The sequence below is a fragment of the Ambystoma mexicanum genome, chromosome 3q, assembly GCF_040938575.1.
Source record: "Ambystoma mexicanum isolate Mex_15411 chromosome 3q, UKY_AmexF1_1, whole genome shotgun sequence".
In the NCBI taxonomy this organism is placed as follows: Eukaryota; Metazoa; Chordata; class Amphibia; order Caudata; family Ambystomatidae; genus Ambystoma; species Ambystoma mexicanum.
Genome location: NC_090926.1, coordinates 1,075,164,074 through 1,075,185,128, shown reverse-complemented (window position 1 = coordinate 1,075,185,128; position 21,055 = coordinate 1,075,164,074). Strand labels below are relative to the sequence as shown.

The 21,055-nt window shown below is 46.8% G+C and overlaps 1 protein-coding gene across 1 annotated transcript in view; it reads left to right on the top strand.

Moving 5' to 3' along the window:
• Nucleotides 1-21,055, top strand: part of FASN (fatty acid synthase) — a 297,582-nt gene that overhangs the window by 83,051 nt on the left and 193,476 nt on the right. The window contains exon 2 of the mRNA XM_069655327.1: nt 10,099-10,237. Within this exon, the coding sequence (XP_069511428.1) occupies nt 10,111-10,237 (127 nt within the window). The 5' untranslated portion in view covers nt 10,099-10,110. The remainder of the gene's footprint in view (nt 1-10,098; nt 10,238-21,055) is intronic.

Sequence of the window (21,055 nt, the reverse complement as noted above, 5' to 3'; positions counted from 1 at the left end):
TCACACACCCACAGAAGGGGTCCCACACACTTTCCTTCCCATATTGGCTCGATTCCTGTCAACAACAAACCTAAACATTCTAGCCAGTGGGGCTCTTGGCCCTTATGATACTGTAAGGTGTGTATTGGACTTATGAGGCCCCTTCAGTAGGAGGACCTCTTGAAGTTACACACCTGCAACCCTACAAATAAACGGTGGACATCATTTCTAAGGCCGCCAATCACGGAGGCAGCGCGGACGAAGCTGCAATTGATCCCTTCAGGGGGGAATAATACAGGGCATTTCTCCAGCTCGAACTTTCTAAAGGGGAACTCAAAAGTATTCTTTTCTTCTTCAAACAATAAAGTAATCCCAGGCGCCACGTCAGAGAACAGAGGCAACTGTCAAAAACACGGCTATTGCTCATGAAAAAAGGCTCGCAGACGGACTGCAGGAGGGAGCATTTTCAGTCTTTCACGCTTTCCCCCTTCCACTCTTTCCTTTTGTCTTTTTTCCACTCTTTCCCTTCCTGTTACTCCTTCTCTTGCTTTCCCATTCACCTTCGCTTGCCCTTTCCTTCGCTTGCTCCTCCTTTCACCCTTTCTTCTTCTTCCTAGAGGTTTCTCTGGGGCCTACTATGATGATTTGCCTTGCCCGTCATATCATATGTCTGCCCGCTACATCTTACCCCATTTCCCTGTCCCCGCTACACACTGGTTCTTTCTAGTCTGTTTTCATTCTCTGTCGTCTCTCAATAAGTCTTTTAACGAAACAGCTTCTCTTCCTATCTAGGCCGCAGCCTATCACATTCTGTGCATTCTAGGCGATACTGTGTATTATTTCTCCCCTCCGCCCCCTGCAGTCAGCACATTCTCCCGGTTCTTGCTTGCTCATCTTGTAGAACTGATGATTCAGCTTGGCATGAGCCAATCAGAGTCTGTTTAGTGGGATGTCTTCGTGCCTGATTCCTGTGCTTCACCCGGACCTTTCTGTGCGTGCCCAAGTCATGTCTCCCTTTGCTCCTGTTTTCCCATCCTGGCATGGTCGCCCTCTTCTTTTCCCCTTCACCCCTTCACGTAGAGGTATGCTCGCATGCACCTGCTCGCGCTCCATGCCCTCTCTCGCTGCAGAGTCTGCCATATCATTGCCCTTCACCCCTGAATGACTGGGCTTCCATGTTTTTCTTTCACTTTGTCTTTATTTTGCTTTTTTGTTTGCTCTTTTCTATTTTGCTTTCTTCTGCTTCAGGGCCATCTTAATGAATTTAGGGACCCGGCGCACAGACTTGTTTGTGGCCCACCTCTGAACCAAAGAAATTACAGACTTCAGAATCTCTGGTCGAGCCCCCCTCTCCAGGATCAAACCCACAGCTTGCTGTTTGGTCATGCAGCAATGACATTATGCATGGGTACTCCCTCCTGGCCCGCTTGCACTGTTCAGACTTGCTGGAATCAGAATAATAAACAAGCAACAATTGAATGGCAACATTTTCAACCCACGATGAGAGTGCTTGCGTTCAAGCATGGGCACAGGGCACGTTTTAACAATAGCAGACAGAGGAAAGGTGTAGTTCAGATGCAGGCACAGATAAGTAGCCGTACGAAAAAGGCACACATACCCCAGCATAGAGAGGGCCTCATTACGAGGTCAGCGCTAATCCCGAAACACCGAATTCGCCACCTGACTTCCCGGTGCCACCGGGACATTACAAGTCCTGGCGGAGCGGGAAGTCAGGCGGCAGATTCGGTAACTCCCCATTTCTGTGGCGTGCCATAGAACTCCATGGGAGTGGGGAGACGGAAGCCCCGGCACCGTTGCTAATGGTGCCAGTGCTTCCGTGATGACTTTCTACCGGGGCTACTGCGCCCGGCAGGGTCAGACCTGCTGGGTGCTACGGCCCCTGCAGGCAGACTCGTAGTGCTCCTGTAGGCAGACTCGTGCGTTTACCGGCACCCTTGTTTTCCGGACCAGCAAACTTGTAATGAGGCCCAGTAAGACTCAGATTTGCAGTCTTACTAAATGTAAACGTGCTCAAGCATGTACACAAATTGCATAGATTGTGGATATGAATTAGAAGCTATGGTTTTCAAGTGGTATTGCTGTTAGCAAAGAAACACATTACTATGTGGTAGGTTATATGTCAATGCTCATTACTATATGCAGTAGTCTAATAGTGTTGCCAGTTAAACCATGAGTGCACATTTTATGAACAGCATATCTCCAGATCTAAAGGGCTGACAATGGTCAAAGGTTTACAGACTGGCAATTGTGATAGTTTACACAAAGCAAGATTACATGAGTTGGCCAGGATCACACATAGTGGTCAAAAGGTAAAGCTTTGATTTGGGCCCCATCTGCATTTGACAACTTTGTGTCCCCGTTCTGTCCCCATTCTTAACATAGAGCAGCAAGGTGCAAATATTTGTGAACTTTTCACTTTCATAAACTAAAATAATACTTGATTGTTTTAAGAACTGACTTTGAAAATACAAAAATCAAATAATAACCTAAAATGTCAACATTTTAAAACATAACTTTATAGAAACATCTCATCAAAAGGACACTTTTCTAGCTTATTTTTCACTATCACACAGGAAAGTACACACGTGCCATAATATTAAGTGATGTCAGCTTAAAAGGTTTCACCTGGGATTTTTGTTTGTATTCTGGAGCTTTAATATACACCCAACACACAGACCCGAGGACTGTTATTTCGGATGTGCAGGTGTACCTTTGAAACTGTAGAACAGAGAAGACTCTTTCTGGCCAAATTAGCAGACCTGGAAATATGCTCACAAGAGGTCTGTGACAATGGGTTGGCTCTCTTCTCTCTAGAATCCCGTCCAATCAAACGGCCTACTTGGAAATAAAGATCCAGCAATGGACTAAATAACGTCACCACTAAGTAAGAAGAAAAACCTTTTCACGGAAGACAGCACAGTGCCAAGCAGTCACAAAAGACGATTTGTCCAGGAGCACTGTATCCTCCGCTTGTAAAGCAGGGAGCTGAGCCTCAACACTTTAGTTCCAGTGTCTGAAATCTGACTACCCTATCACTTCTCCCTACTAACAATGAATGCACCTCCTTAGGGGGTTGTTGCCAGTTGTAATAATCCTTAGTGCACCTCCGCCAGTTTAATGCTATGTCACTTTGTATAGCTAAGGCTAACTGGGGCAGTTATGGTGCTGAGTAGCAATATATACATGCAAGTGGCATAGGAAAGGCTGAGTCCGCCTGCTTGGAATTTGGTATTGTGATCTGGCATATGAACACACAACTTTGAAACAAGTTCTTAACAGACTGAGCTATCTTCTGAGAATTCATGGCACTCAAATGTATATCTATTTCAACTTTCAGTTTAGGACAGAAACTATATATTCCACACAGAAGGGTGAAAATAGTGCAGGAGTTGCGCTGAAGTGAATGGACGAACTGTGTGTACTACAGTGAAGACAAAAAACATTATAGGATGAACTGATCAGATGAGAGTGCACTTGTCAGCAACAGCCTGGCAGCAGGTTTGGCGCATCAGCAGCGCGCCATATAAAACCTGGCCTGTGTTATTTTAGTTTTGTAAAAGAATGGGCACTGACCGCTTTCAATAAAGCAGCCATGTGGGGGCCCTCCCAGGGTCGGGGCATGTGCCCCTTCTGCCCTCCGATAAAGACGTCTCTGTCCTGCTTTCCTTTTCTTTTTTTTACCGTTCCAGGCATGTTTTTGCTCTATCTTTCTTCTTTTGCTTTTCCTTTTGCGCTTCTCTTTGCTTCATCTGTCGCCGTGTCACTCTTTTGTTTTTTCCTTTGAAGTTGCTCTTGTACCCTTTTTCTTTTGCCCTTGGCTCTTCTATTCCCTCTCTCATGCTCTTCTTCCATTTGCTTCCACTGTCGTCTTCCTGTCACGTGGTATTTCGCTCGCTACTTGACAGGAAAGAATAGTGTACGCGTGTCGTGCACCAGGAAGCGTGTGAGCTTGAGGGTGGCTTTTGATTGGTCTTTTCGAGAGCTTTCCACGGCGGTGGGGGAGGGGCTTGGAAGGAATGTTAAAGTACTTTTTTTAATAATGTAGTCTTGTCTTATGTCACTGGCCTGGAGTGCTGCTGATGTTAGGATGTGGTAAGGCATTGGTGCAGAACATTAAAAATGGATAATATCACTTATCTGCCATTTATCATATTCATTGAGTTGTCTTGATGAAACAAAAAAATGTTCATGTTCCTTATTAACTGCGATCTATTAAACGGGGTTCCACAAACTACCCCAATGTACACAATTGTGCTGAGATACTCCCATGGCTCTTTCCCCGCTGAGGAAGATAAATCGTAGTTCCATTCTGTCAGTCGTCACCGACAGAAACGTTTCCTCCACTATGTGGCACATCACGTGGGTCACGCAGCACGTTTTCTGAAGGTCCTTGGCTCTAAATACAACGATCCCAGCAATACAAAACACTCCAGGCCACTGACCTAAGACAAGACTACTTTATAACATGTTTCCTACAGCTTTACACAAGTAGACAAGGCAAATCACAGAGGAGCACTTGAGGTGTCCGTGGGGAGTTCTACGCCATTCTACTTTCTAGGGACATCTTTCTTCCAGGTGTTGTCATGTGCGCAGCTGTCCAGCTGATGACGCATCAAAGATCTGACGAATAGAACGGAAATCCTTGGAACGTTTCCCGCAGGAAAGGAAGGCCAACATTAAATAGCGTCAGAGCAGTTATGCATCCGCCACCCTACAACGGGCTGCAAAGTCTTAGCACCCTTGTGTTTGCAGTGTAACTCATTCCTTTCCTATTTGTTATTATGACTCTTTTCATTCAGCTTCAGTGGGCCTGGGCCATGTTGATGATAATTATTTGTATATCAAATTGTTCTATTTAAGGCACTATGGCAACAGCGCTATGATTACCATTACCCAACCAAAAGGGATGCCCATTTAACCATTTTTAAAAATGTATTTATTTATTGCATTAAAATTGTAAAAATGTTTAGCAATATGTTACAATTAATCCTCAAAAAGACCAAGAGCGTTAAGAGGTAAACAATACCCAAAAAGAAAATACTAAAACAAAAATACTCATTTAAAAGTGGAAGGGAAGGAAAAATAACTAAACCGGGAAGGAGAAAAAGAGACAGAATCAAAATCAGAAACAAATCAAAATCGGGTTCCTCTAACAGGGCCTGTCTCGAGAGGATTTTCAGCAAGGAATTGAACAAGTGCAATTACATTTGTTCTATGTCCCTGTATTAGCAAATTCCACCAAACTGAAGAGCCCGAGGTTATACATTCAGAGAAAAGAGATCGAAAATACCTAGTGCGTGGCTGTCTCAGGCCCGGACACACCGTCACAGTGTGAACTAGAGTTTCAATCTCAGTCGTGTCGCTGCAAAACCGGCAGGGATTTTCTTTAGACAAACCCCGGATTGACTGGATCTCATTTGTTGAATAGAGTTTCAGACGAACTCGCAGAAATTGGTCTCTAATTCTTTTGTCTGGAAATTGTTTCAGATGAGTACAAACGATATTCAACTTACAACCTTCTAATGGCAAATGGGCTACAGAACAGATACCATTAGCCAGTTCCAGTGTATGAATCCAATCATGAGTCTTCAGTTTTAGTTTTACTCGCGTAGGGTTTGTCACCAATTGTTCCAGACAACTTCCAATTTCTTCCAAACATGTCATCATGTCCAGGCACCAACTCCGCAAAGATAGATTACCATCCTGCATCATTTCGTTGTAGATTATTTCCAAGATTGGCGGTCTCGAAGTAGAACAACATTTCCCAAAAAGGGCCAGTCTATTCCAGTTGACAATACACCTCAAGGATGAAATTCCCAACTCTCTTCGGAGGATGGCAATCGGGGTGGATTGTGGAACACCCATCATTCTCTTCCAAAAGACCCCCTCAAGGAGGATCCACAGGGGCTCAGAGATGTTAAACGTGGCATAGGCTCCATAAATTACAGCTGGTATAACTTTGTAAAATCGTACAGCTGGAAGAATAGAAAAGCGCCAACATTATCTATTTATCGCACATTCCTGGCATGTTAATGTTTTCATCTTTTCAATGAGGTGGGATAACATGGGAGCTTCTGATCTTAAGTTACTTAGCCAGACACCTAAGTATTTAAAAGATTCTACATGTTCAATCTTCTCACCGCCGATATGCCATGAGGAGCAGTTCTTAGTCCTCATAGATACGCCGAAGCTCATGGCTTTGGTTTATTCTTTGTTGATTTCAAGCCCATTGTTTGTGATGTAGTTTAGAAAGGCGACAAGTTGCCTCTCTAGGCCCACCGGGGTCTGATCAATAAGCACCAAGTCATCTGCGTATAACAGACATGATAAGTGAGAGCCACCCACCTTGGGGGAAATTATCTTATAAACCGAAAAGCTTCAGGCATATCATCCAGAAAGAAATTAAAGAGGGCCAGGGCCATTGTGCACCCCTGTTTCACGCCTCTCAAATTTTTTATTTCTTTAGACAGAAGCCCAGCTTGGGTGAATCTCACTCTCAGTGAGGTTTCGGAATGCATAGCCTTAATTGGGTGCAGAATAGCCATAGGGCAGTTATTCTTCACCATTTTTGACCAGAGCAGACCTTCGTGTACCTGGTCAAATGCCTGGACTAAATCTACAAAGACCATATAGACCTTGATTTTCTGTCTCTGTGAGATTTCCTTCAGGATTTGTACCAATTAACCATTTTGGAATATGAAAGGCTGAGTTAGTCTTGACGGGATTCGGACTCGCCTACCACAGAGATCTTAGCAGCAAGCGAGTAACCCACTGAGCTCTTTTCCCAGACCCTCTCATCACTGCCGGAGGTTCTACAATCGAACGAAAGTGCAAAAGTGTGAACGTTAGTGATAGAAAGAGAGAGGAAAAAGTCGGAAGGAAAGGGCAAAATAATGGTCAAAAGAGGGCAAATGCTTCAAAGGAAAATGGAAATGAAGAGAACTTGTTAAGGCAAGAAAGAGTAAAAAGGAGTGAAAGAGAAAGAAAGAGCTCTAGCAGTCTAGCTATAGAAACATCAAAAGAGCGAGAGTATGAAAGGAAAAAGATCAGTGCAAATAACACCGGGGGACTGATTTACATAAGTAGTTTACCATGGTGCGAGCCCATTGAAACCCGCTCTGTAAATTAGGCCCCCTGCATCTATGTATGTGGGCCGTGCTACAGATAGGAGACAATGCCATTTCCTCAGCAGAAGCCATTGCTGGAAACAACGACCCTCCCCTCACCCCCTGTATGATTCCTCCAGCACCAGGATTCAGGATAATGTAAGCAAAACTCACCTGGCATCAGACCCAAGTGCTCTCTCTTTTAGTCCAGTTGCAGGGCTTTATTTATTATGGAGTCATCGTCCATAAGCATTTTCACATTTGCTGATGTTCTCTGAGGGGGAATTGGTGATTACTGTTTTAAAAACCAAATAACGCATGAGAGCTCCCTCTAAAATCTCAGCTATATATAGAGATATTGATGTCCCCCTTGGATTTCCTTAGGCGCACCCCGCTTCTGCTTCCAGGGACTCCAGTTTTACGAACCAGAAAAGTAAAGTGTTCCAAGGCAGGAGGACCTCTTGTTTTAGAGAAGAGGCTGTGAGCTGGGGCCCCAGAGCTACGCTAACAGAGCAGCCTGCCAGGCCCTGTAGCGGTGCTGAAAGGGAGTGGGCCGCTTGGAGGGAGGGCCAGTGCCATGGAGTGGGAATGTGACATAAGGTGTCCTGCCCTATTAGGTTACCGCATGCACCATTCTTGCCTAGTTCTTAGGTGTTTCTGTGGTACTTGACGTCCAGTTACCTACCTAGAACAGTTTTATGCGAAGGAGTGCATGACACTTGCTGATCCTTCATCTGGTCTTTTCAAACAATCTTATTTCTATTTGCTTTTTGCCTTACAGTTTGTTTTATTTTTCGATGTAGTTGACGTGCATCTCAATAGATGATGCTTCTGGTATTTCCTCACAAACTACGATTGATCTTACAACATTTAGAGAACATATGGTGGAAAACATTCGTGACATGCATTTGTAAAACAAATAAGTAAATAAAGGCATCTTGGAATCGTAGCAAGTGTTAATGCAATTCAACATTTCAACATTTCATTGTTTGTTTATCGTCAAGATCATGGCTTGACCAATCCTTGGTCTACGTCAGTATCGATAGTGCCGAACTCAATGGGATGGTGAAGCGTTCTAGTTGGTCCTTGACCATGGACGTTTCGGCTGGTAATGTGAGCGCATTCGACTGGGCCTTCGGATTGATGAGCTCTGTTGTTGGGGAAACAAAATCATGCGTGTCACCCACAGGCTCTAATATCCAGTATACACATTCTTGTATACAAGCATTTCTATGACCAGATATCCGGGTTCCAGAAAGGTTGGGTGGGTAGGGGTGGAGAGCTTGCTAAATGTCGTCTTGTGGTCACTGACCTGGTCTGTCCTTCCGTGTCAGCCTCTTGGCTCTTGTAGGAAGAAGGGGGACTCAGTTTTCTGCTTCTGGGTGTAGACTGCTGGACACTTGTGTGTCTTGCCGTGGTGCATTTGATTACATGCTTTCTTCTTTTTGAGAGATAAAACAAATAGAAAGGTGGCGTTTTGAGAGGCCACCATTGGATTGTGTGAAGTGTTCTCCGGACCACACAACTATTGTTTGTGCAAGGTTTTATGTTGGCTAGTTGTTGGAGAGCTATGGGCACACTGTGATTGGCTGCATGTGTGAATGTCTTCGAAGTGCGTGGGGTCTTTGTAGTCCGCTTGGGTGCCTGTATCGGTCTGTGGGTGAACAATGAGTGTGTAAGCATAGATTGCATGTCAGTAGAATCTGAGTGCAGCCGGCGGAATTATAGTGCGCCGGGTCAGGGCCCGCTTACTTGTATTCATCCTTGGATGTCGGCGTCTCTCCGGAACTCGTCTGTCTGTTCTAACGGCTCCCTATTCTCCTGGGAAGTGTTGCCGCAGCAGCATGTCTACGCGTTTGCTCGTAGTTATGTCAAGTTGCGCATGGAGCGGGAATGGGCAAGTCTTGGACTCTTGGACTGGCTCTGACAGGATTGGGCAGCACTGAAAGGAAGCAGGCAGACCAAAGATCGCATGGGGTCCTGAAGTAGTACTGTCAGACAGGGGGCGGCATCTGAAGCAGCTGCGCTTCAGAGGGGGACCCAACTTCCTGCAATTTGAATAGTCGTTCTACGACGCTACAATATGCTATTCGAGCAAACTGCAGGTCCCATCTCTTTAGACTATGGACACTAGAAGCAAAGGCCTGCTCTTGGCATACAGGACGGATACTAGAAGCGAAGTCCTGCTCCTGGGCAAGAGGGCGGATGCTAGAATCCCAGACCAGCTCCTGGGATAGAGGGTGGATACTAGAAGCCTAGACCGGCTCCTGGGATAGAGGGTGGATAATAGAAGCCAAGTCCCATCTCCTTAGAGTACGGACACTAGAAGCAAAGGCCTGCTCCTGCGATGGAGGACGTATACTAGAAGCGAAGGCCGGCTCCTGGGATAGAGAGCGAATGCTAGAAGCCAGATCCCAGCTCCATAGAGTACGGACACTAGAAGCGAAGGTCTGCTGCTGGGTTACAGGACAGATACTAGAAGCCCAGGCCGGCTCCTGGGCAAGAGGGCGGGTGCTAGAAGCCCAGACCGGCTCCTGGGCAAGAGGGTGGATGCTAGAAGCCCTAGCTGGCTCCTGTGGTAGAGGACGGGTGCTAGAAGCCCAGTCTGGCCCTCTCTGTAAAAGACAAGTGTCAGCCTTTCTCAGAGAAATGAATACTAACTAATGAATACATTTAACTATAACATCTCTCGCTTCTCTCCTCCACCCTCCCCATGACTTCCCTATTTCCTCCATCTCTCCGCCTTCCTATTCCCATCCTTCTACTTCCTCTCATCTTTACCTCTATCTCCTTCACCCCACACTTTCTAATACATGCTGTCCCTCTATGTTTCTCTCTATCTTCCCCTCTTGTTCTCCTCTTGTCTCTGTTGCTGCACACCTCTTCATCCTTTCTCTCCCACTTTCCCGCTCCTCTGCCTGACTGTGCATTCTTCCCTCTCCTCACCCGTCCTCCTTCCCTTACCCCCATTCCCCCATCATCACCCCTACAGAAGAGCGGCAGGATGGAGGATATAGTCATCGCTGGAATTGCAGGAAGGCTGCCAGAATCGGAAAACCTGCAGGAATTCTGGGAAAATCTCATCAATGGCGTGGACATGGTGACTGAGGACGACAGACGGTGGAGACCAGGTGAGTGAGGACATGAAAAGGGGAATCTATGGGACCCTTACTGCAGGGCTGAGGACTCGGAAGGAGGTGAGGCCTCTTCTGATATGCTCAGAGTCTGACCAGGAGTGGTCTCCTCATGGTCAAGGAGTTGAATGTGCACGTTCATCTTTTAAATGGGCGGAGCCGGTGGTGGAGAGGTCTACCAGGAGATGGGCAGATTCTAATGAGGATGAGCTCTACTCTGAGGTGTGCAGTTTGATCGCTGATGTCTTCTCTGGTATAAGCAGTAGAGTCTGGCAGCTGATCTCTACTGTAAGGTGAGTAGAGTCTGATGGGTGATGTCTTCATTTGTATGAGCAGAAGAATCACAGGGGTGATGTCTACTCTAAGGTGAGCAGGGTATGATTGGTGATGTATTCTCTTGTATGAGCAGTAGAATTAGAGGGGTGATGTCTGCTCTGAGGTGAGCAGGGTCAGATGGGTGATGTCTTCTCTTGTATGAGCAGTAGAATCACAGGCGTGATGCTTACTCTGAGGTGAGCAGGGTCAGATGGGTGATGTCTTCTCTTGTTCGAGCAGTAGAATCACCGCCGTGATGCCTACTCTGAGGTGATCAGGGTCAGATGGGTGATGGCTTCACTTGTATGAGCAGTAGAATCACCGCCGTGATGCCTACTCTGAGGTGATCAGGGTCAGATGGGTGATGTCTTCTCTTGTATGAGCAGTAGAATCACAGGAGTGATGCCTACTCTGAGGTGAGAAGGGTCAGATGGGTGCTGTCTTCTCTTGTTCGAGTAGTAGAATCACGGGGGTGATGTCTACTCTGAGGTGAGCAGGGTCTGATGGGTGATGCATTCTCTTGTATGAGAAGTAGAATTAGAGGGGGGAGGTCTGCTCTGAGGTGAGTAGAGTCTGATGGGTGATGTCTTCTCTTGTTCGAGCAGTAGAATCACGGGGGTGATGCCTACTCTGAGGTGAGAAGGGTCAGATGGGTGATGTCTTCTCTTGTATGAGCAGTAGAATCACGGGGGTGATGCCTACTCTGAGGTGAGAAGGGTCAGATGGGTGATGTCTTCTCTTGTTCGAGGAGTAGAATCACAGGTGTGATGCCTACTCTGAGGCGAGCAGGGTCAGATGGGGGATGTCTTCACTTGTATGAGCAGTAGAATCACAGGTGTGATGCCTACACTGGGGTGAGTAGAGTCTGATGGGTGATGTCTTCTCTTGTTCGAGCAGTAGAATCACAGGCGTGATGCCTACTCTGAGGTGAGAAGGGTCAGATGGGTGATGTCTTCTCTTGTTCGAGCAGTAGAATCACAGGTGTGATGCCTACTCTGAGGTGAGCAGGGTCAGATGGGTGATGTCTTCACTTGTATGAGCAGTAGAATCACCGCCGTGATGCCTACTCTGAGGTGATCAGGGTCAGATGGGTGATGCATTCTCTTGTATGAGAAGTAGAATTAGAGGGGTGAGGTCTGCTCTGAGGTGAGTAGAGTCTGATGGGTGATGCATTCTCTTGTATGAGAAGTAGAATTAGAGGGGTGAGGTCTGCTCTGAGGTGAGTAGAGTCTGATGGGTGATGTCTTCTCTTGTTCGAGCAGTAGAATCACCGCCGTGATGCCTACTCTGAGGTGTTCAGGGTCAGATGGGTGATGGCTTCACTTGTATGAGCAGTAGAATCACCGCCGTGATGCCTACTCTGAGGCGAGCAGGGTCAGATGGGGGATGTCTTCACTTGTATGAGCAGTAGAATCACAGGTGTGATGCCTACACTGGGGTGAGTAGAGTCTGATGGGTGATGTCTTCTCTTGTTCGAGCAGTAGAATCACAGGCGTGATGCCTACTCTGAGGTGAGAAGGGTCAGATGGGTGATGTCTTCTCTTGTTCGAGCAGTATAATCACAGGTGTGATGCCTACTCTGAGGTGAGCAGGGTCAGATGGGTGATGTCTTCTCTTGTATGAGCAGTAGAATCACAGGTGTGATGCCTACTCTGAGGTGAGAAGGGTCAGATGGGTGATGTCTTCTCTTGTATGAGCAGTAGAATCACCGCCGTGATGCCTACTCTGAGGTGATCAGGGTCAGATGGGTGATGTCTTCTCTTGTTTGAGCAGTAGAATCACAGGTGTGATGCCTACTCTGAGGTGAGAAGGGTCAGATGGGTGATGTCTTCTCTTGTTCGAGCAGTAGAATCACAGGTGTGATGCCTACTCTGAGGTGAGCAGGGTCAGATGGGTGACGTCTTCTCTTGTATGAGCAGTAGAATCACAGGTGTGATGCCTACTCTGAGGTGAGAAGGGTCAGATGGGTGATGTCTTCTCTTGTTCGAGCAGTAGAATCACAGGTGTGATGCCTACTCTGAGGTGAGCAGGGTCAGATGGGTGATGTCTTCTCTTGTATGAGCAGTAGAATCACAGGTGTGATGCCTACTCTGAGGTGAGAAGGGTCAGATGGGTGATGTCTTCTCTTGTTCGAGCAGTAGAATCACCGCCGTGATGCCTACTCTGAGGTGAGCAGGGTCAGATGGGTGATGTCTTCTCTTGTATGAGCAGTAGAATCACAGGTGTGATGCCTACTCTGAGGTGAGAAGGGTCAGATGGGTGATGTCTTCTCTTGTTCGAGCAGTAGAATCACAGGTGTGATGCCTGCTCTGAGGTGAGCAGGGTCAGATGGGTGATGTCTTCTCTTGTATGAGCAGTAGAATCACAGGTGTGATGCCTGCTCTGAGGTGAGCAGGGTCAGATGGGTGATGTCTTCTCTTGTTCGAGCAGTAGAATCACGGGGGTGATGTCTACTCTGAGGTGAGCAGGGTCTGATGGGTGATGCATTCTCTTGTATGAGCAGTAGAATTAGAGGGGTGAGGTCTGCTCTGAGGTGAGTAGAGTCTGATGGGTGATGTCTTCTCTTGTTCGAGCAGTAGAATCACAGGCGTGATGCCTACTCTGAGGCGAGCAGGGTCAGATGGGTGATGTTCTTGTTCGAGCAGTACAATCTTAGTGAGTGAGGTATACTCTTTAGCGGGCAGCGCCTTATGGTGTGGGGGTGGTGGGAGGAAGTCTACTTGTGGTGGGCATAATTTGAGGTGAGATGTCTTCAGTGGTTGAAGCAGGACATCCTGTTTGGTAGTGGAGAACAGTCTATGCGGGTGGGTCTCCTTGGTAGTGGGCAGAGTCCGTGGGGTGATATCTTCTGTGGTATCATCAGTACAGCATGAGGAGTAAAGCTCTTCATGGAGGTGAGCGAGGTCTGATGAGTCACGCCTTCTCTGTAGGGTTTAAGGGGTTGGGGGCTCCCCTAGAGGGAGAGTATTCAGGGATGCTGTCCCTCCTCTAGGGTTAGAGGAATCGAAGGTGATGAGGTTTCTTTAGACTTCGACCGAGGAACAGAGAAACAGATAGGACAATACAAGCAGCGTTGACCAGAATGAAGTGGGGAAGTATATATCCAGCCAACGTCACCTCTGTTGAAACCAACACTCAGATAAAACCCTGTTGTGTTCCTTGCGTTGTTTTGCTAACCCTAATCCATCCCCCTCATCTACCCACAATGCAATTCACCCACGATGCACTCAAGACTATGCGTTCTAGACAAGAGAATGAATGGCTCTCAGACAAACCAGCTTCAACACAAGACTACCACAGACTAGAAACAAAGTCGAGAACATGGAAAAAAGCTTCACAAAGCGGTTGAAATTAAACTAACTGAATGACAGCAAGCTCTAAAAGCTACAATCCTCCAAAATTGTTCAGGCCTTTAACAGTTCTAATGACCTTGACTGTCAACATTCAATTGAAAATGAATTTAATTGGAAATAAAGAAAACATCATGACATTTGAAAATGTGGCCTTTGCATTATAAAAAGGGACAGTAAATGCCACATTCTCAGGAGCTGGCCCCTAAAATACAGCCATTTCCCCTCTGTCTTTATATTTTTTGTATAGTCTGTACTTTTCAGCCTTTATCTTGACCCTCAAATGTTGACCTGTCATTGCTATAAAGTCTGTGCATTTTGGTGTCCTTAGCAGCAGATCTTCACTGACCTCTGACCCTTTCTGAGAAGGGCAATCCAAGGTGATAAGACCACTCACCCTGCACTCTGCAACCTAACCCGTCTACTCAACCGGCACAGCGCAACCTAGCCTGGGAGCTCTCTGTCCATTATTCACTTTCTTCCAAAGGGTTTCCTGGAATCCAAAGATCTGCCTTGATCCATGCCTGGCGAATTTATAAGCCCAGCTAATCCAAGGAGAGACGTACTATCCGCTTTTATGGGACAGAGGCTTCCTTCTGACTAATCCTTCGGAGAAGGCAACCCATTGCCGTCATTCCACCAGAGAACACGTGATCTCTTTCAGCATATCTATACGGGTACTTTTACATAGGTGTTACAGTATGACGATTGCCGATAGGCATAGCAGCCGAGCCGTACCTAATGTAACATGTATAGGTAATCCATCTAATTATGTCTCATTCGAGTACCTGATTATCTGGCACAAGGCCCTCTGCATACCAGGCACCGAGCTAACCCTCACCCCAAATCCACCTGGGAGCAAGGACCGCGCCACAGGGGCCAATCTAGCAAAGCTGCTAACAGAAAGGGATAGGCAGTGTTTGCCGCAGTAGAGTTAATCCAGGAAGAAATCATTGAATTTTCTATTACGGATTTAGCCGCAAATATATGTGGGGGTGGGTTTAGATGAATACTTAATGTAAAGGGGGCCGGGGGACTGCAGGGGGTTTCCCCCACATATGTTTTCAGCAAAACCTTCCAGTGGAAAAAAGACACAGATGATTTCTACCTCGATTAAACAAAATGAGAAGAAATAACATGGAAGCCAACAGAAGACAATCTGATCCGGAACCAGTAGATTGTTGCTCCCAGTAGAAGACCCCCCACCTCTGGAACACACTCCCCCAGGGAAGAACATTGCTAGCTTCTGTTTTCCAGAAAGTGACTGAGTTCCAGCCACTTCATTGAGGCTTTTAAACAACTTACCACCTGCTTACAGCAATACCATCTTTTAACCCCTCGCGTACCACCATCCCCCACACGTAAGCAGCCGCTTCAATGGAGAAGTGGACTTTCCAACAGCAGGTCATCGTAGCTCTTTCAGCTACTATGTTGTGTCGCTATACAACCCCAACATATGTTCTCTCTTGCATGCACGTGCCCCACCGACTGTATCCTCTGTGAGCATTTGCCATGCACCCTCCTAACCTGGCGGAAATTCTAGTTGCCATCCACAGGATATGGCTGCAGCCTACGGATTTGTGGAAATTGAACAAGTTCAGCAGGAAAACCAAGGGGAACCCAACTGAAATAAACATAGTAGCTGACACTAAAAGACACCTTTGGACACCAATACCCAGTTCAAAGGTACAACTGAGTTCAACAGAGTGTTTCCCCACAGCAGTTGAGTAGGGGGGCAAAAATCCCTTTGCCAGTCATTGGAAAGCATGTGGGCCAGCAGGAGCCCCCGGTGATTGCATGCAGGGGTTTGAGGTGCAGTGGCCCATCTCTGTGGTATGCAGCTCCAGCAACGGGCAAAGATAAACCTAGAAACGTGTAATAGGTGGCGGATCCCGTTCCTAGCCGCTGCGGTGGGTCAGCATCGAGTATCACGGTTTGGTCTTCCTACCTGCACCGAGAACTGGAAAAGCCGGTTTTTGAGTTGGCTGCCAGCCCTATTTTGTATTTCGTGTACCTGGGCGCCTGGCAACGATATCCTTCGAAGAAAGGAATAGCTCGAGCTTCGAGGTTGGGGAGGGTAGCAAACAAATGCTGAATGCCCACCTTCCTTGTCCAGGGGCGAGCCGCACTAGGCTAATACCTCACCATATATCCAGCTCTTACTGGCTGGCATGGTGTTTGCAGGTGCGAGGCACTGCAAATCAAAGGTTTTGCTGTTTCCCCTTTTAATATTGCTCAGGTTGTCCACCTCGGAAGAAAGGGCGACCGAGTTGTCAGGACTTTGACCTCCCAAATAAAGGTAAACTGCATATCTCAGTAGCAAGTGCTTAACAAATAAGAATTGCACAAATTATAGCCGCTAAGCACGTTGCAAGCATTTTAGCGTCATTTGTTGCCCAACTGCAAAGCCCATATTTACGCCAACATCAGAATGGGGCTCTTGAGTGTGACACGAAGTGTGCAGATATGATGGGTGTTGGACCAGGAGGATAGCTCAGGGGCAACCCATTTGTCTTGAAGCAAGAACGCGATTTCGAAACCCGGTCCCGTGCGTAGAGGCTGGTCTCGTGCATTGAGCGCAATATAAAATCTCTATTTATTTATTCATGTAGTTCTAGAGGGTAATAGTTCGAGCAGCTCCCTGCCACTCTACGATGATATCGTCTTTCTGGGTCCACTATCCTTCAATTTCCATGATGTAGGGTGACCAGACATCCCGGTTTTTCTGGGACTGTCCCAGTTTTTGCTGCTCTGTCCCCCTTTCCCAAGATATGTTCCCATTGGAAACTGCAGTGGTCCTGGTTTTTGGTAGTAGGTCTTCATAGCTGACATGCAGGAATGCACAATCTTGCACAGAAGAAATGCTGAATTCTGCAACTTAAGATAGTGTTCGTTTGTGATAAGTTAAATATAATATGGGTTTATTTGAACAGTAGCACTTAATCCCTTTTCTCCTCCAACCACTACTGAAGTGTAGTGCCTTGACAGCCACTTTCAAGAGTTAGTCCTACTTTTATGTTAGTTGCCCTGTCCCGGTTTTTTACGTTTAAAAATCTGGTCACCCTACCACGATGTTTTGTCGGACGTAGTCCAGGTGTGGCAAAGCCTGTGCTCCCAGGCCGGCTTTCCCGCTGCAACGAGACATTGTTCGTGAGCCTGCTCCACACCGTTCCCTGCTCTTATGTAGAGGACACTGCGCAACCATGTTCTCTTCCCTACCCACCTGGCCCACCCCCTTCTCGCTAGTGTTCTTTGGGGGTGAACTCTCCGGTTCTTACGCCACCGACTGTAAGGCCATCTCGGCCATCTATTCCATCATTCATTCCTGGATGGCTCAGAACTTTATGGTGCTGAATGCTGATAAAACTGAGCTCCTTATTGCCGCCTCCAGTTATATGTTGAAGAACCTTCCTGCCGATTATGCTTCATTTTCTATTGCAAATGTCTGTTTCCCTGTGGTTCAAAGCGTCAAGACGCATGGGGTCACCATTGACGCCGAACTTGCCATGCGTTCTCATGTAGCCAAAACGCGAGTCACATGCGGTTGGATTACTGTAACTGTCTCTCCTGGCCACCGCTCTCATCAACTTGCGGTTGGAATACTCTAACAGCCTCTTTGCTGGTACATCCTCTACCAATATTGCAGCTCTTCAGACCACTCAAAATGGCGCCGTTCGTGCTGTACTCGGTCTTTCGGGGCGGCATTCTATCACTGAAGCCCGCAAAAGTCTACATTGGCTTCCAATTAGGCACAGGGTATCATTCAAGATACTTTCAAATGCCTGAATGCCACTGCACCCAGCTACCTTTCAGCACAGATTCATCGTTATATCCCAGGACGGTTTCTTAGGTCCGCTGAACAGGCAAGACTTTCCCAGCCTCGTTTCCATCTGGCCAAATATGGAAAAACAAACTTTGACGTCCTTGCTCCAGCACTGTGGAATTCGATTCCACTTCATCTCAAGTCCTCTCCTACTTTGGTCATCTTTAAAAAGAACCCGAAGAACTTCCTTTTTACCTCGCCCTAGTTCTATGCTCTCTGACTCCAATCTTCATTCCCTTCGGATTTCTTATTTATTTTTTGGTCCGTTCTGCCTTTGTTCTATGTGCGCTGTGAGGCCTGCGGGTGATTTGGCACTATACCAAGAATTTTAATAAATAAATAAGCCCTGATCACCCTCTAAGTACTGCTCAGTTCCTTCCCCTGACCCTACCTCTTCCGCTGGCAACCCAAAACCTGCCCCATCTACATCCCAACTAAAACCCCTCTCCCGCCTCCTTAGGTTGTGCCGCCTGTAGTTTTGCTCTCTCCTTCTTAAAAGCATGCATGAATAACACATGTGCTATATCATGACACAGGGGGTCAGGTCCTAAAAAAGTGGGCGGGGGCTCATTAACGTACGCAATGGGATGAGATGTCACCAGAAATTAGCATATCAAGGTGCAATATGCAAATGTCATTCAATTGGCTTTGCATAATCAGACAAATTGCACAGGACAAATGGGCATTTTCCTTTCATAAAAGCAACATACAGAAAAAAAACAAGGGATGATATTTTCTTCTAATGTGGTTCGAAAATGTTAAAAAGTGTGCATGTGTTAAAACCCCAGAGTCAATGCCAATGTTTTCCCTGGAGTGTGCAGCCGTTAAATGTGCCATTTCACCTTTCCTATTACCAACGAGGTTATATGGTGTAGTTGTGAAGTGTCCCAACCGCCAACCCCCCTGTGAACCTGGCTGACCGTGCTTCGAGTCCCAGGCCGTGCTTGTGGCCACGAGGGGGAGTTGTTATGTCAATAAAAAGATGTTAATAAAATACATTTAAAAAACCATAGGGCCTCATTACAAGGCTGGCGGCCGCGGAATGAACGGTGCCGGTAAGGTACCAGCAACGTTCATTCCCGGCAGCCACATTCCGAGTTTGCTCACGAGACAGACCAGACGTGCATAGTGCCACCCGCAAGCAGACCAGGATGCTAACAACGGACCCGTCATTAACGGGTCCGTTGTTAGCATCCTCCCCATTCCCATTGAGCCCTATGGGGGCTCGAATGGGAATGGGGATGTTACCGGGTCCAGGTCCCGAGAAAAGGGAATTACTGGGCCCGCATAAATCGGAATGGCCCAGTAATTCCCTTTTTTCAGGACCCGGGCACGAGTTTGGAGGCAGCCATGTCGCTAAGAACGGCATGGCTACCTCCAAACTCGTAATGAGGCTCATAATTTCGAAAAAGATGCCAAAGGGCCTCATTACAACCCTGGCGTTTAGGGGTTAACGGCGCCGTAAAAGGCTGTGGAGCCGTTAAACCCTTAACGCCAGATTCACACTTCAACGCCTGCTTTTTGCAGACGTTAAAGTCCAACCCGCTAAGGGACCTTGGTGCAAATTACGGCACCGTAATTTACGGTGCCGTAATTAGTGCCTTCCCCATTCCCATTGAGCCCTATGGGCCAAAGATGGGAATGGGGAAGGGGCCATGGTGAATGGGGATTTACCGCCCCGCCAACCTTGGAATGGGGCGGTAAATCCGCCATCCACCATGGCCGAATCCGGCATGCTTATAGCACCATGGTCCAACACCAGGGTTGTAATGAGGCCCAAAGTGTCGTGTTTTACACATGGCCTAGCCCTGTCCTGACATGAGGCTGTGCCTGTTGGGAATTAGTATCCGATCAAAGCGGGCATTTCCACACAGACAGAGGGCCATATTCTGAGCTGGCGCTTCTGCCAACAGCAGCCACTAAAGTACCTCAGGGATTTTGCGTCTCCAACTTTCATTAACAACCAGGATCTGGATGGCAGTACAGCTGTCCCCAAAAACTGCAGCATCATGAATGCCAAAAGGACAGATAGCCCGCACAGCGGCTCTGGAATGTTCTAGGGACCATTTGCATATAATGACTACAAATTCAGTGTGTGATGAAAATGGTACTGGCACTTGGTTTGAGTATTCCAAAACAGCTGTCGAAGTACAGTGTCGCTGTGATATGTATGCAGTACTGAAGTTACCAACGTGTGAGAGTCTGGTCATAAATACGTGTGTCGGCCTACCATCAGAATATCTGCAGCCGAAAACAAATTCATCTGTTTTTATGGCGATTGCCATGTCGAAAGGCAAGGTTTGCTCACACTTCTAAACATGGCACACATTTGGTATATGTGCTACTTTCGATAATCAACAGAATCAGATGAAAAGTCCCAAACTATTGGCCAGTGCATCAGCGAAAGTTTCAGTACTTAAATCCACCAACAGACGGCGCTGAGTGTGTACTTGGGAACCACTGGACATGACACAGACATTGGGCATCATTAAGAATTCAGCGGTAACCCTGCAGTGGCCGGGAAGTCAGGCGCCGGCAATTTTGTGAGTTCCAAAGGACTCCATGGGAATGGGAACACGGTAGCAGCAGCACCATTAACAACGGTGCCGGTGCTCCTGTGAGAACTCTGCGAGTGGGTGCCCTTCCGCCCTGCAGGTCTTGTAGTGTGCCGGTCTGGAAACAGCGGTGCTGGTAGGCTTACTGGTACTGTTGTTTCTGGATCAGCCCAATTGTAATGAGGTCCAGTATGTATTTACTGCATTTTGCTGTTTATTTGTTGCATGCACATCATGGCAGCCACATCCTAACTCCCAGTGGCAGAGGAAGCTTTTGGGTTCGAAGAGGAGGGGCGGGCACTCCTTGATGGGGCACCAAGTTTCTAAAGGATTAATGGTCATTCAAAGCTGGTAAATATTTTCAGTGGGGGGCCTAAATACTAACTACATCTCCAAATTGGCACGAGCGACCAAGTGTAGCCAGGAAGCTCAAAATAATTTAAGGCATGTTTGTGGTGGGGGAGTTATCCTAACATAATGTGTGAAAATTATACATTTTACAATACATTTTTGGAAAAATAGTCATACAATTGCAATATTGTAAATTGTTCTTTACACTGTTTTCAAGTTATGATTCAATTTCCATATTATGCTTGTTGTCATTTTGCTTGTTCTCATGTAAAGCACTTTGGATTAAAGGGCTATATAAATTCAATAAAATACAAATACAATTGGTTCTCTAGGGAAGCACATGAAAATATACAATAAATGCCATGTCACCCACAGTACAAAGGAGCATTTTAAAGCATTTTCGTCAAGCTGCAGGCACAAT